Source organism: Eschrichtius robustus, chromosome 3, assembly GCF_028021215.1.
Source record: "Eschrichtius robustus isolate mEscRob2 chromosome 3, mEscRob2.pri, whole genome shotgun sequence".
In the NCBI taxonomy this organism is placed as follows: domain Eukaryota; kingdom Metazoa; phylum Chordata; class Mammalia; order Artiodactyla; family Eschrichtiidae; genus Eschrichtius; species Eschrichtius robustus.
In genome coordinates, this window is record NC_090826.1 from 183,830,208 (window position 1) to 183,843,859 (window position 13,652).

The 13,652-nt window shown below is 35.2% G+C and overlaps 1 protein-coding gene across 2 annotated transcripts in view; it reads right to left on the reverse strand.

The window, feature by feature from the left end:
* Window positions 1-13,652, reverse strand: part of KCNT2 (potassium sodium-activated channel subfamily T member 2) — a 368,862-nt gene that overhangs the window by 228,682 nt on the left and 126,528 nt on the right. For both annotated transcript variants that reach the window (XM_068538563.1, XM_068538562.1), the window contains exons 4-5: window positions 8,328-8,376; window positions 5,869-5,928 (exon numbers count right to left, since the gene is read on the reverse strand). In XM_068538563.1, the coding sequence (XP_068394664.1) occupies window positions 5,869-5,928; window positions 8,328-8,376 (109 nt within the window). The remainder of the gene's footprint in view (window positions 1-5,868; window positions 5,929-8,327; window positions 8,377-13,652) is intronic.

Sequence of the window (13,652 nt, forward strand, 5' to 3'; positions counted from 1 at the left end):
CACATGCTAAACAAGAATAATTCGTCAATAAGACTTCCTGATTCATATACGGATCTTGAGTCCTCTGGTTCTCATTCTAACGCTAATCCCACTCCAGCCTCCTAACCGGTCTCCTCCCCTTCCTTCTTGCCCCATTCCCATTCACCTCCCACAGTGTTACCAGGAATATGTTTCTAAGGCACATCTCATGTGCCAATCCCTACCCCACGCCACCCCCCACTCACTTTGAAACTCTTGAACAATTCAGACACTTGTACAGGGAAACACAGATTCTATTACAACCTACAAGGCAACATATCATTTAGCTCTCCTTGACCTCTCCACCCGAATTTTAAAGATCATTCTTTCCAAAGACCTTCCACTCCTTATATATGCCAGGGCCTTGGCACGTGCTTTTTAAGAGACTTGGAAAATCTCCACCTTCCTTTCCAATTTCCCTTTGTCTAGTTAATTCACACACATCTTTCAGCTCTTAACTCAAAATCTTTTGAGTGTTTTGAGGCTTTCCTTGCCCCCTCATTGCACACACACCAGACAAGATCAGATTCCCACACTAGGTTTTTCAATCTTCATCAACATCCTTCTCAGTGCTTTTTTTCAGTTTGTTTTTATATATTTAATCAACACTTGATTTTAAAGTCATGAGGTCCAGGTGAGAGCATCTGTTTAGTTCAGGTTCTTTGCTCTGTTCCTAGCACAGTCCTTGACAGTCTGAAGCTCCTCAATAAAAACTAGAACTGCATTATGTCAAACACGCTCCTGTTGATTCATAGCTAATGTGTGTGTATGTTTGTGTATGTGTGTGTTGTAGCAAATAAGGAATTTCCCCCTGAGGACTAATTTTCACAATCTAAAATTATACAGGGAGGCAATGTACTCATTGCTAAAAATAAGCGAATACCTTTCGATTATATTCATTAGGTTTAACTCTAAGATCTCAGGTTGTCTGCTGAACGTTCATAAATTATCTCCCCTAAAATGAGCTGATGAAAAATAGATAGAAAAATTATCCAAAAGTTGCATTGGCTATTAGAGAGTCCCCATGGGCCTGCGTCATATAAATCCACATGATAAAAGTAATTATAGTGAAAAAAGAAAGCCTAAATCCGGAGAATGCCGCTACATAGAGAAGCATGAAATAAGATCCAAAAGGCAGGCACATGCCTTTCAAAATTAAGTTAAATACCTGTTTCACTTAATCTTATTTTCCTGAACGAGATGAAAGGCATTAGTCTTCTTCCAAAAGGTAACCTAAAGAAAAAAAAAGTTTCTAAAAAGTAGTTTTTTCTGTTCTAAGCGTGTAGAGCTCTCTGTGTTCCTCTTCTTATTGACAGAATTCAGTAAAATATAAATAAAACCTAATCTAACCATTCTATAACACTTGGTATGGATGTAACTTTCCTTATCCAATAAAAATGCAGGACAATAGGTGATTTTCTAAGATGTATCAGGCTTTTATTTTTACCATAAAAGAAAGTGCAAATTTGGAACTATTATCTAGGTAACTCTAAAAAGCACTTTAAAAATTATAAGACTTAGGGTAATTTAGTTGTTGTTAGCCCAGGTTGGAACATGGGACTTTTAAAAAGCATTTTCTTCTATAATATTAAGAATACCTATATTTAAAATATTTAACCAAAAAGACTAACAACTTACTTTCCTTCAGTGAGTTTAAATTGTGGAGTAACCCTATGGCAGTCTTTTGTATTTCTGAATGTAAACTCAACAACATTCAGATTTACATTTCCATGGCATGGTAAGCAGAATCACCAGGATCTAGGCGCCCTAGTCCAAATCCTTTGTTCTTTCCAGAAATAAGCCCATCATGATGTTAACATTTCAAAACTGTTGCTTTTTATAAAGCGATTACTGTATAGAAAAAAGAATTGTAGATTTAGCCAAAGCCTTCTAGGTGTGCTGAACTTTTGTTTTCAGAGATTTGGAAATTACGCCAGGGTGTGTTTTTGTTTCCTTTTGAGTTAATGAATGTGTGTGTATAAATAGAGTTCTATTTTGAAAGCAGCTGATAAAGACATAGAGGGTATCTATCTGACAGAAGAATAAGAACTTCCCTCTTGGGCAATCCCTGCGACTCTTTTGACAAATAGCGATAAATAAACATGAACTGAATGATGATTTAACTTCAGACTTGCAATTCTGTATGACAGAGGACAAAATAAGTGGATGTCAGGAATTTGTAAGTTATTATCTGCTAACCTCAACATACACTTTTAAGAGTTTTTGCTCATTTTGCTTTTACTCATTAGTCTTTTGATTTTAAAAAAACTATAGTCTCCATGATAGTTTAAACTTTTTTAATTGTTAAGAATTAAGTCATGCTTATTTTAGGAAGTCTAATTTTAAGAACTATAAAGTACTTACAAATAAAGTATTAAATTTATTTTTAAATATCGCATATATACATATATGTTGTATATGTAAATATATACATTATCTGTATATATATGCAGATGTAAACAAATATGAGAAAATTGTATGTTGATTTGCTATTGATATTTCAGAACTAGAAATATCAAAGAGCAATATTAGAAATGGATTTCATTACTAATACAATATCCATTTCTGCATACCTGTCTATAATTTTTCTTAAAAGTCTAATTTGAGAGAAGGACCTCATTTGAAGTTCTGCAGTATGGATTTGCCTTATATATATGCCATAACTAGTTATCAATTATTTAATTTTTTCATTCCAAAAAATGTATCCAACAGTTTATTGAAAAGGTCAGAAGAGTTCATGAATTTGACTGAATATATGAAAGGAAAAGAAGGTAGTTAACAGCAACCTATCCTTCCAATGTCACCTAACTCCTTTTTATCTTTTGTGTTGTATAACACACAGGACTCATTTACCATGAACCTCTCCTCCATCTAGACATTAATGTTTATGAAGGTCAGAATGAAAATATTATATGTCATCTAGCTCTACCTGCTAGGTCTTTGCTCTCATTTTATAAATGGCAGGAATTAATTGATTACAAATGTCAGCACCATATAATTACAATGGAAAATTATAATTCCATCTTGAATCTCTTCGTGCTTTTTAAATGACTATTATTAGCAAAGCACCAAAGTTAATTTCATATTACTTTTTAGTTAGAATTTGGAGCACATACATTCACCAATGCAGATTAATATTTTGGCCGGTTTATGCATTTGTACATACTCTTGTACTAGCGGAAGAGATTTCATTAAATTACAAAAAAACACCCACATGCCTAATTTTTTAGTATGTCACTTTTTGCATATCATATTCAACATTTATCACATACTTGAATACTAAAGACCTTAGAAGATAACATCTTGGATGTTAATTTACTTGATTTTTATTTTATTCTTCTAGGTATCCAAAATCCAGATTTGTCAATCAGTACATATTTATAGAGCACCTATTCTGACAAGAAGATATACTAATAAGCCATTAAAAGATCCCTCCTCAACATCTCATTCTATACTGTCCATCACTAAGCTAGTACTTTCTAAGTAATTTAGGATTAAGTGACCAGCTATGTGCAAGATCTTTCAGCTTCCTCCTCTAACTTCAAAATATTCCTTCAGGCACCATTTTCCGTCTCCTGTGCTCTCAGAAAAGAACAGAATGTATCCAAAGCTAATTAGTAGTCCTCAACTTCCTGTTCTAGCTTATTCTTACTTTTTATAAACCTTGCTTCATCCGTCATTTTTTCCTGTCCCCTCTACTTGCTCTCTTTAAAAGATGCAGATTTTTATCATCGTGAGGCAATCTTCCACCTCATTATATTGCCTCTAGGGAGCTCCTGTACCAGTCAATCAACATTCTTCATTTGACAATTTTACTCTCAACTGTACTCTATTGAAATTGGGCTCTTAAGGGTGAATAACAAAGGATCTCCCAAATTGTAAAGCCAAAGGCCTTTCTCAAGCTTCTTACTAAACTTTCCAAGGTTCCCATGCTTTCATTTAACACTTTTCTTCCCTAGACATTTCTAACATCCTATTTTTCTCATAAATATTAAATCAATCCATTTGTATTTTTTTTGGAAGGCACTCACTCTTTTCTTTCTACACTTTCTAATTCATCAATCTCACCTTATTAGACATTGGCCTTATGTTCTTTAGGCGGAGTTAATGAGAATTTTAAAAAGGAAGCCAGCGGAAAAGGTGAGAGAGTTTGTAAAGACTTCTTGCCCTAAATTTAGGATTAAAAAGTAGTCTAGGGAGTGTTATCTTCAAAACCTTACATTATGAAGTGAGAAAGAAATTTATATGGTAGATAAGAATCCCCCCAAGACAGAACCTTGGGTGCACTTGTTGACATCGTACATGCAGAAACTGCGAACTGGAAATCCATGATGACTATGACAAGCATTCTGATGACTTTCCACGCTTCTCACCTATTCCTCTGTCTGCCCTCATTGCTCGGTTCTTCCAATGGCCACACTATAAGCATCTTCATTAACGTGGGCCTTCTCGTCTCCACTGGTTGCTATCCCATCCTTAATGGACTTGCATGCTTCCTTCATCATCTCTATGGAAATGACTGCCAATTCTTAATAAGTCTCTCCTGCAAGTCCCAGATCCTCCTTTTCAATTGCCTGCACGTCACAGCTATTTGTCCAAAAATACCTCAGATTCATCATTTCCAAAACCATTTTCATTATTCCACCTATCTCGACCCCAGTCTGATTTTTTTCTTGATGTAACTTTTCTTGGTTTTACTGCCTTGTTCCCAGTCATTTGGATTTAGGAAATCTTAAAATGATTTTTGACATTTTCTTCTCCTCATCTATTTCAACTAATCAGTTGATGATTTCTTTAGTTTCTACCTTCATGACTTATCTTGCATTGAATGTATTCCCTTCACCCAGCCAAAGCTCACTCGAAGTTTTCCTTTCATATTGCAAATGCGTCTTAACTGAGCATGTGGTTTTCAGTGCCATGTCTCTTTGACCTGTGCTGCACAGATGTTCTGAACTAATACTCCTAAAACTTAGTTACAATTATAGAACTCTCATGTTCAACATCCTGCATCAACTCCCCATTGTAAGTTGCCGTACAAGGCCCTCACTATATTGTCCCATCTTTTTCCACCAATATTTTCCCACATATGCCATACTCTGCCCAAGCCTAAATACTTATTCATTCTTCCAATTTTATATGCACATTCCTTCTTTTACGCCTTTGCTGATTCTATAGATCCCCGTTGTTCTGCCTTTTCATCTTTCTTTAGTGAAGTTACTGATTCAAGGATTCTGCTTAAATCAGTCTTTTCACCCCATACGACCTCTCTCTATGAAGCCCCACAGGACTTTATTTGCACCTCATAGGAAGTACCTATTATTCAGCCTTGTATTATTGTTGTCTATATAATTTTCTCCTGCCCACCCCCCTTTCTAGATCGTAAATTCATTGAGAAAAAAACATGCACAGTGTGGTGCTCTTCATCAAATAAGAACTTAATAAACATTTGTTAAATTCGGTTAGCCAAGCAAACCGTCGCCAAAAATGAAGGGAATTCATGAAAATAATTCCTAACAGACATGTTTTTCTCCCTCAGTGTTTCCTGTACAGATCAGGAGAAGAGGTGGAGAACAATAAAAAGCCAAACCATTCCATTTGCTTGTCTCATATGAGCATGCACGTAATGGGCAAATTAGCCCATGGGAATTAGTGAAGTATGTTTAAGCCACCAAGGAAAACATTACCATGTTACCACAGCTTTTTATCACATACTGGAGAGGTTCAAAAGAGTTAAAGGGGTTTAAGAAGAGCTTGCTTTATCCCCAGAGTACGAATTATAAATAGAGGAATACTGGGTCAATGCTAGTAATGTGTTCTACCAGCAGAAAACTTCTAATTAAAATAACTTACCTTATAACTGAGGTAACCAAGTAGTATTGTTTCAAAGAGACTTATCAATGCCACTGAAACCTAAAATATAAATTATACCTTAATGAGAAAATACAACAAAATCAAAATATATATTCTGATTACAATACTTTTAACTTTATATATATGTGCATATATGTGTGTATATGCATATATATATATATATATATATATATATATATATATATATATATATATGATATAGGAGGTGCTATGTGGCACTTTAATTTCTATATACAGGTGGTAGGCAGCAGGCTGTCCCAGTCACTACAGCTTAGTTTTTACCATTTCTAATACTCCTCAATAAGTCTTTTTTAAGTTTATTACCAGAAATGTAAATGTGGGATTAGAACAGTCAGACGGCTGGAATCTTCACCATATGTAAAGAATAGGTTTTCTTTGTGTGTGTATTCTTAATACACACAATCACACACAACTGTCCCACCACAAATAATGCTCTCCCCCAGCCACACCACCACCATCTCAGTACACCCACCAAAAATGGCAGTTCCCTTCAGAAAATAAAAGAATACAAGCTTGGAGTTGAAGGATACTTTCCATCCTATCACCCACCTCAAACAAAATGAAACATCCTCAAACACTAAACAAAATAGTCCATGTCAGCACTTCAAGATACTTTCAGATTTTATTTGAATGGACTTCACAGCCAATTCCCCTTCTGCCACTGGACATGGGTATCCTGCAGCCCCCTAGACAAGCTTCCACTTTTCTCTCTATTCTCTACTCTGTATACAGTTTCCTCTGCTCAGCTACCAAACAGCTATGATTGCAACAGAAAAAGTAACCAGTAAAGACATCCAAATTATTTTGTGTTAAAGACCCTAAGCACTTCAGGAGACAGGAATATAATCAAAATAAGCAAGCATCAACATGAAATAACTGAGATAACAAATATATTTGTTCATAGATTTGTGAGGGTAAAGTCAATCTGCATGAGAAAGGCAGATACCCTAGAGCTTTAGATTCTGCCTCCTGTTGGAATGAAAACTTTGATTTAGGTGAATATTAAAATATAAATTTAAAAACATATGAATGCATGACAATCTAAGTAAAATAAGTCCAGAAGTACATACAGTAGACAGACATTAAAATAGAAATTTTTCACTTTTTCAATTTTCTCCACAAATTCTCTAAATCATAATCTCTTACTTTTTCTAGAGGTACACATTGTTAGATGATCTCGAGACCATTTTTAGCATGAATTACCCAAAATCCTATGTGAAAATGAGTGTTTTTATTATTTTAGAATATCACTATCAGATAAAAGCAATTTGAACAGATCAAAATATATTTCAAGGCCATATATAACTATGCATAAAAATATTAACTTACTTTACAAGTGTGTATGGCACTGCAATGAAAGTCAGTATCAAAAAACAGAAAACACAACTTGACTTCAATAAAATACAAAATATGCAGACACAGTAAAAACTTGATTCATAGTTATAATCATAATGCATACATAATTGAAATAATTCATTGTCACATATAAAATGTACAGACCTCACAATCATCCTGACTTTAAAAGACAACCCAAACATTTGATTTTAAAGTATTTTAAAGGTTGTTTATACACAGTGAGACTTAAGAGTCCTTCCATTCCTTCCAGACTCAACTGTCTTCCAATCTCTAATGTTTTTAATCTTAGAGACTCTCCTCTTTGAATGACTTTTGCTTTTGAAAAACAACAGAAACTAAAAAGTATCTGCAGGAAAGAGACAGGAGTAGAGGAGATGGGAAGTTGTAAAACGTTTGCCTGGCATGAAATTCAACAAAAAAAGGAACAGAGATCCAGAGGAGTCCAGGGAACACCGCAACAATGTAGTTCAGACACACAATGTAGTTCAGACACACTGTGCTCCACACATTTCCTTACTCCTTCTTCAGGACTCCTTTTATGCCAGGGCATACTTTTTGTTTTATTTACAAAATTATCTGCTTAGGGACCAAGCTCTTCCTATTGGTAATACGAACTGTTTGTTCATTTGTTTATTCATTTAACAATTATTTATTGAGATTCTACCATGTTCCCAACATTGAGCACATAAAGTAAAAAATGCAAACATGGTTATGGGCTTTTGATTAATTTTTCAAAGATGACATAACCTAAGACTTTAGGAATGCCTAAAGTAGTTTGGGGAACTTGTTGTGCCTTCAAACAAGGTTGGGTTTACTTTAGTTTCCTTCAGATTCTCAAAAGCTTTCTGAAGTCTAAACCTGATCATGAGGAAATTCTCAAAAGGTAGAATGGAGGGCTCACGTAAACGTGAAGAAAGGAATAAAAATTTTAATATGCGCATCAAGATTAATTAAATAAACCAAAACTCATTTTTAATGTCAAAACTTTTCTCCCCGGTAGTATTGCTCATAAAATATGAATAAATCCAGAAATATAGGAATAAAACAAAATTGTACATAACCTGTAAGCCCCATAAAGGTAGACTTCTGTTCACCCAAAAGATATGAGACCTATGAAAAGAATGATAAGACATTAGTTTTTTTTTTTAATGAAAAAAGCATTCATTTTCACATTTTGACTAAAGTTGGAAATATTTAAATGTTGTTAGCATAAAAAAACAGTAAAATACCACAATTAAAATTAGAAAAAAATCGTATATTGCTTCAATTTTCTTTTTGGTAATACTCGTTTCTGTTCCAGGAAAAAGAAACCCTTTTTAATTTTGTTTTCGGTCTCATGTTAATCATGTAAGAAAAGACAATGGGCCCTTATTTAAGGAGTGAGGATGGCAAGGTAGAAAAACTCAAACCACCTGCTAATCAACTCTCCATTGAAAAGCCACTTAAGGATCTTCCATAAACTCTAGGACTTTGTTGTTTTTAACACAATATATCGGCAACACACATTGAACAGTCGAAATAATCAGAAGAAAGTCAGTGACTCAGATTGCAGAGCACATTTATATTCAGATTTGAATTTTTATAAAATATTTAATATATCACCCAAAAACCTGTGACTGAGGTTAGCATAAAACATTATGCAGGACAAGGAGTAACTGTCCTTAAATGTCTCTTTAAAATCCTATTATCTCTGATGTTAAAAATTGTTTATAGTCTGCAAAGAACACCATACATTCTAATGTCCTACTAGTTATAATTTCTCACTGTTTATACTTCACCCTTATCTACATCATTTGGTGTACAGTTGATTCAAACACTAGTCATTCACAGCAATACACTCTACTTAGGAAAAGATGAAAATAGCTGTATTACACTGCCCAAAATATGCAAATAAAAAACATACAAAGCAGAACAAAGCCTACTCACTAGAGTTATGAAGTATTCGAGGAATCCCATAAAAGACTGTGTATTTTTAAATCTTTGAATCATTTTCTTTTTCATAATATGTTAAACAAAAATAAAGGGCAATAAACTCTTTAAAATTCTTGTTTTAAAGAGAATTGCATGGGCTTTTCTGGTGGCGCAGTGGTTGAGAATCTGCCTGCCAATGCAGGAGACACGGGTTTGAGCCCTGGTCCGGGAAGATCCCACATGCCTCGGAGCAACTAGGCCCGTGAGCCACAGCTACTGAGCCTGCGCGTCTAGAGCCTGTGCTCCACAACGAGAGAAGCCACGACAATGAGAAGCCCGCGCACCGCGATGAAGAGTAGCCCCCACTCGCCGCAACTAGAGAAAGCCTGCGCACAGAAATGAAGACCCAACAAAGCCAAAAAAATAAATAAATAAATTTATAAAAAAAAAAAAAAAGAAAAAAAAAGAGAATTGCAAACCTTAGAAAACTATTCAAAGAAATTACCGAGCATATTAGACTAAAGTACTCTTTGTGATTGCAGAATGTAACATCTACCTGGGTGATTAACATCTTCAGTTGCTCCAAACCAAACCTGTGACCTTTCTCACCAAAACAGGGCCTCTCAGGTTTTCACATCTCAGTAAATGGAACCAAATTCCATTGTGTTTGGTTAGCCCAAGACTTAAGCATCATCTTAGATGCTTTCCTCTCCTCTATTTGTAAATACTTAATACATGAGTCACCAAACCTTTTCAATTCTTCCCACCAAATATCTGTAGAATGTATCTACCTCTCTTCATCTCCACTACCACAGCCACCTTAACCTAAATTATCATTTTTTTGCAACTGGACTCTTGCAAAAGCCTATAACTGGAACCCTACACCTCCTTTTGCCTTCTACAGTTTTTCTCCAAATTACAACTACAGAGATTCTTTCTAAATGCATGTCATCACATCACTCCACTGTGTATTTTTTTAAAGCATTTCTTTTTTGAAAAAAATAGTTATGTATTTGTTTTTGGCTGCTTTGGGTCTTAGTTGCAGCATGAGGGACTGAACCCACATCCCCTGCATTGGAAGGCAGATTCTTAACCACTGGACCACCAGGGAAGTCCCTCCACTTTTGTCAAGATAAGGACCAAAACTCTTGACCTGGCATTCTTAGACTTAGTCAACTGTGACATGCTCCTTGCTGTCACAGCCCTTTTCACATGTTCTTCCCTCATCCGAGAGCTCTCAGCTCAACTCTCTCTCAGGGAAACCTTCCTGAAGGCTTCCCCTTGATCAATGTAGCCAATGAATCTCTTAGGCCATGTCACTCACCATACCTCCCCTGCCACTCATCTCGGTTGTAACCTTGTATTTGTTTGTAAATGTATTTCTTTAATAGTTGACGCCTCACTAAACTGCAAGTCCCACAAGATGACGTAGTATGTCTATTTCACCCACCATTATGGTCCTAACGTCTTCCCAAGTACATGCCTATAGTAGGCTAGGCATTCAATACAAACAAATGGATGGTGCCAGTAAAGGCAAATTGTGAGTGATGAACTCAGCAACACTGTCATTTCCAGAACACATCTCACATATGTGCTCAGTAACATTTGAGAAATCAGGCCAAAATACGGTATGCAGGAGCGAAGAGGGATAATATATATGTTTTTTTGCAGATAGAAATGGTGTGCTACAAAAACTATGAAATAATTAAGGAGATAGCAATCTCTGTAAAATCATAAAATAAATTGCAAATAAGATGTTTGAGAACATTTTCAAAAAGAGATTGGTAATTAGCATAGATTTACTAAAAGCTAGTTATCAAACTAATGGCATTTTCTTTGATCTGACGCTGTTTTAATAGGTCTTGAAAGATCAGATACTTAAATTTAAATAAGACTTTGAAAAAAAGATTTTTTTTGGACAAGACTGTGCCATGTGGAATAAGTTTCATGATCCTTAAAAAAAGTTTCTACAAGACTGTAATATGTAAATTTTGATAAAAAGTGAGATCTCCAATGGAAAGTCATCTTTTACATCCATTTACCAGGCACTAAACTGAATAAATGCATAGAAGGAAAATGTACACATTCTAATAAAAAGCTAGTGCCTAAACTCTCCTGCATAAAATAAATTTATCAAGAAAAAATGTGGGATCTGATCTGCACAGTCCTAGAGAACCATCAAAACAAACAAGAGTTGAAACTGAAACTAGCAGACAGACTAATTCCAAACGAGGCTTCAATCCCATTGACAAAAAAGCACTTGGAGGAAAGAAATCCCGTTCAGAAATATTTATTGCAATATTATTTATAGCAGGAAAGTAACTGGAATCTACCCGACCAACAAAAAGAGAATAGTAGTAAGTAGGCTCCTTATCATTAACAACAGCAAAAATACCATCCATGAGAAAAAAGTCACTGATAAAAATGATGTAGATAATATTGTCATAATTGTATCAGTGTGAGTGTGTTACACATACACGTGTATAGACAGAATTTACAAAAGATTGGTGGTCAAAATACTAAAAATACTTATTTCTAGGTATTGCGATTTTAGGTAACTTTTACTTCCGTTTCCTTGCCCTATGTATTTATACTGCAATAATCATGAACCATTTATAAAGTCATAAAAATAAAATAAATTTCACTTTTTAAAATTATAACAATAAAATAACAAAAGCAAACATAAAAACAAAATTTATATTACTCAGTTATTCTAAATTAAAGTAGGCCTATAGATAAAATCATGTTAAAGCATCATTATGAAAACTGGAAGAACCATATCAAACAATGGAAATAACGAAGTTAAATATGGAAAATTAATAATAGGCAGCCCCAGCCACTCTTCACAGCGTGCTTATTTATGGTGAATAAATACCTCTCCTAAAGGTAAGAAAAGAGCTGCTGAAAATGTCAGAACTGCTTTGGCCACAGAGGTGGAGGTCAGGCGGTGAATATGTTGACCAGAAGAATCAAGCACCTGGTAAACATGCGAAAGTAACAGGGTCACCACATGCGGCAGAATTCATATGAAAGACTTGTGGGTCACAGCTCAAGGTGAACTCGGGTTGCCAGAGCTCCAAACACAGAAGGCAAGCTAGTATTGTATTAACGAAAATGTAAGATCCTAAACCAGGGAGGAAAATTATGACACTCACCTAACCATAACAAACACTAAGCAATGAGTACTACCTGTGGTTCTAGGTCCACGTTTTTAAAGGCAGACAAAATTTAGCATGTGACCAGGATACTGAAGCATAGTAGAGTCTTGACAATATATTAGGAACATTTTCCAAGAGCCAAATCCTTTCAAAACTCAGGTATACTTCACACCAACTGTCGGGGTGTGGAGGAGAGAACTGAATGTTGAGTCTTTGAGAGAATGGAAGTTAAGAGCCTTTCCATCTGACACACACGGGCTGAGGCAGAAGTGGCTTTCCGTCTATCAACACTCGTTCTCCCCTTCCACGGTACAGAGCTGGGTGCAAAAAGCGACTCTTCATCTAAAGGTCACATTTCTCAGGCTTTGTGTCAAGGTATGACATGTGACCGATTCTCAGATGAGATCTGAGTATGAAATACAAGAGTAATGCTCCTCATTTGTCAGCCAATAACTTTAACAAGTGTATGTGCCTTCTCCATGCTCTCTTCATCTTTCTGAAAGCTGACTGCGAAGGATTCTAGGGTCTTAGGACAGCACATAGCCACAGAATGAAAGTGGCTTGCATATATAATATTGAACTTACCATGTTGTGTGTGTGTGTGTGTGTGTGTGACCATATGGTGAAGTATATTAAGAGCACCAGCATTAGACTCTAGTAAACAAAGAAATTCTTTTGAATTTTTGAGTTTACATGTTCCAATACTTGGAGATGCTTTAATCTATACTATAACCAATGTATATGAGAGAAGAAAAGGTCTACATTATGATATTCAATCTTATTGGTCATCAGATACTTAAAAATACTGTGAAATTATATTTCTTCTTTTAATAGTTGTTACCCTAAAGAAGAAACACTCTTTAAAATTGGAATGTCATCTCAACACACTTGTTGCTCTATTAGGCACTGATTTTAAATGCAAATCCAAGTACCATAAAATATAAGCACATTTACATGCTTCTTACTTTTGTCTTTATCATTGGATGTTGAAAATTAATCATCACTTCAACAACTTTTAAAGTGGGAAAGGATGCGTGAGTTTTGACCCATTGAAGAACCACCATAAGCATCAGCAGGCAATGAGTCAATACTAATGATTCAGCTCTCAATGAAATTCATAAACTACATGCTGGATGTGTTTCCTTTGCTAATGCCTTTAAATCATTTACTACAAACTGTGTGTACATGAGAGCTTGTCATTTAGCACAATTCCATACATTAAGAGTAAAATTCTTTTCATATCCTTCAGTTTGTCCACACCTGCAACATTTTCATATCAGTTTTGACTCCTGGGACTTAAAAATAAAGCAAAGCGGC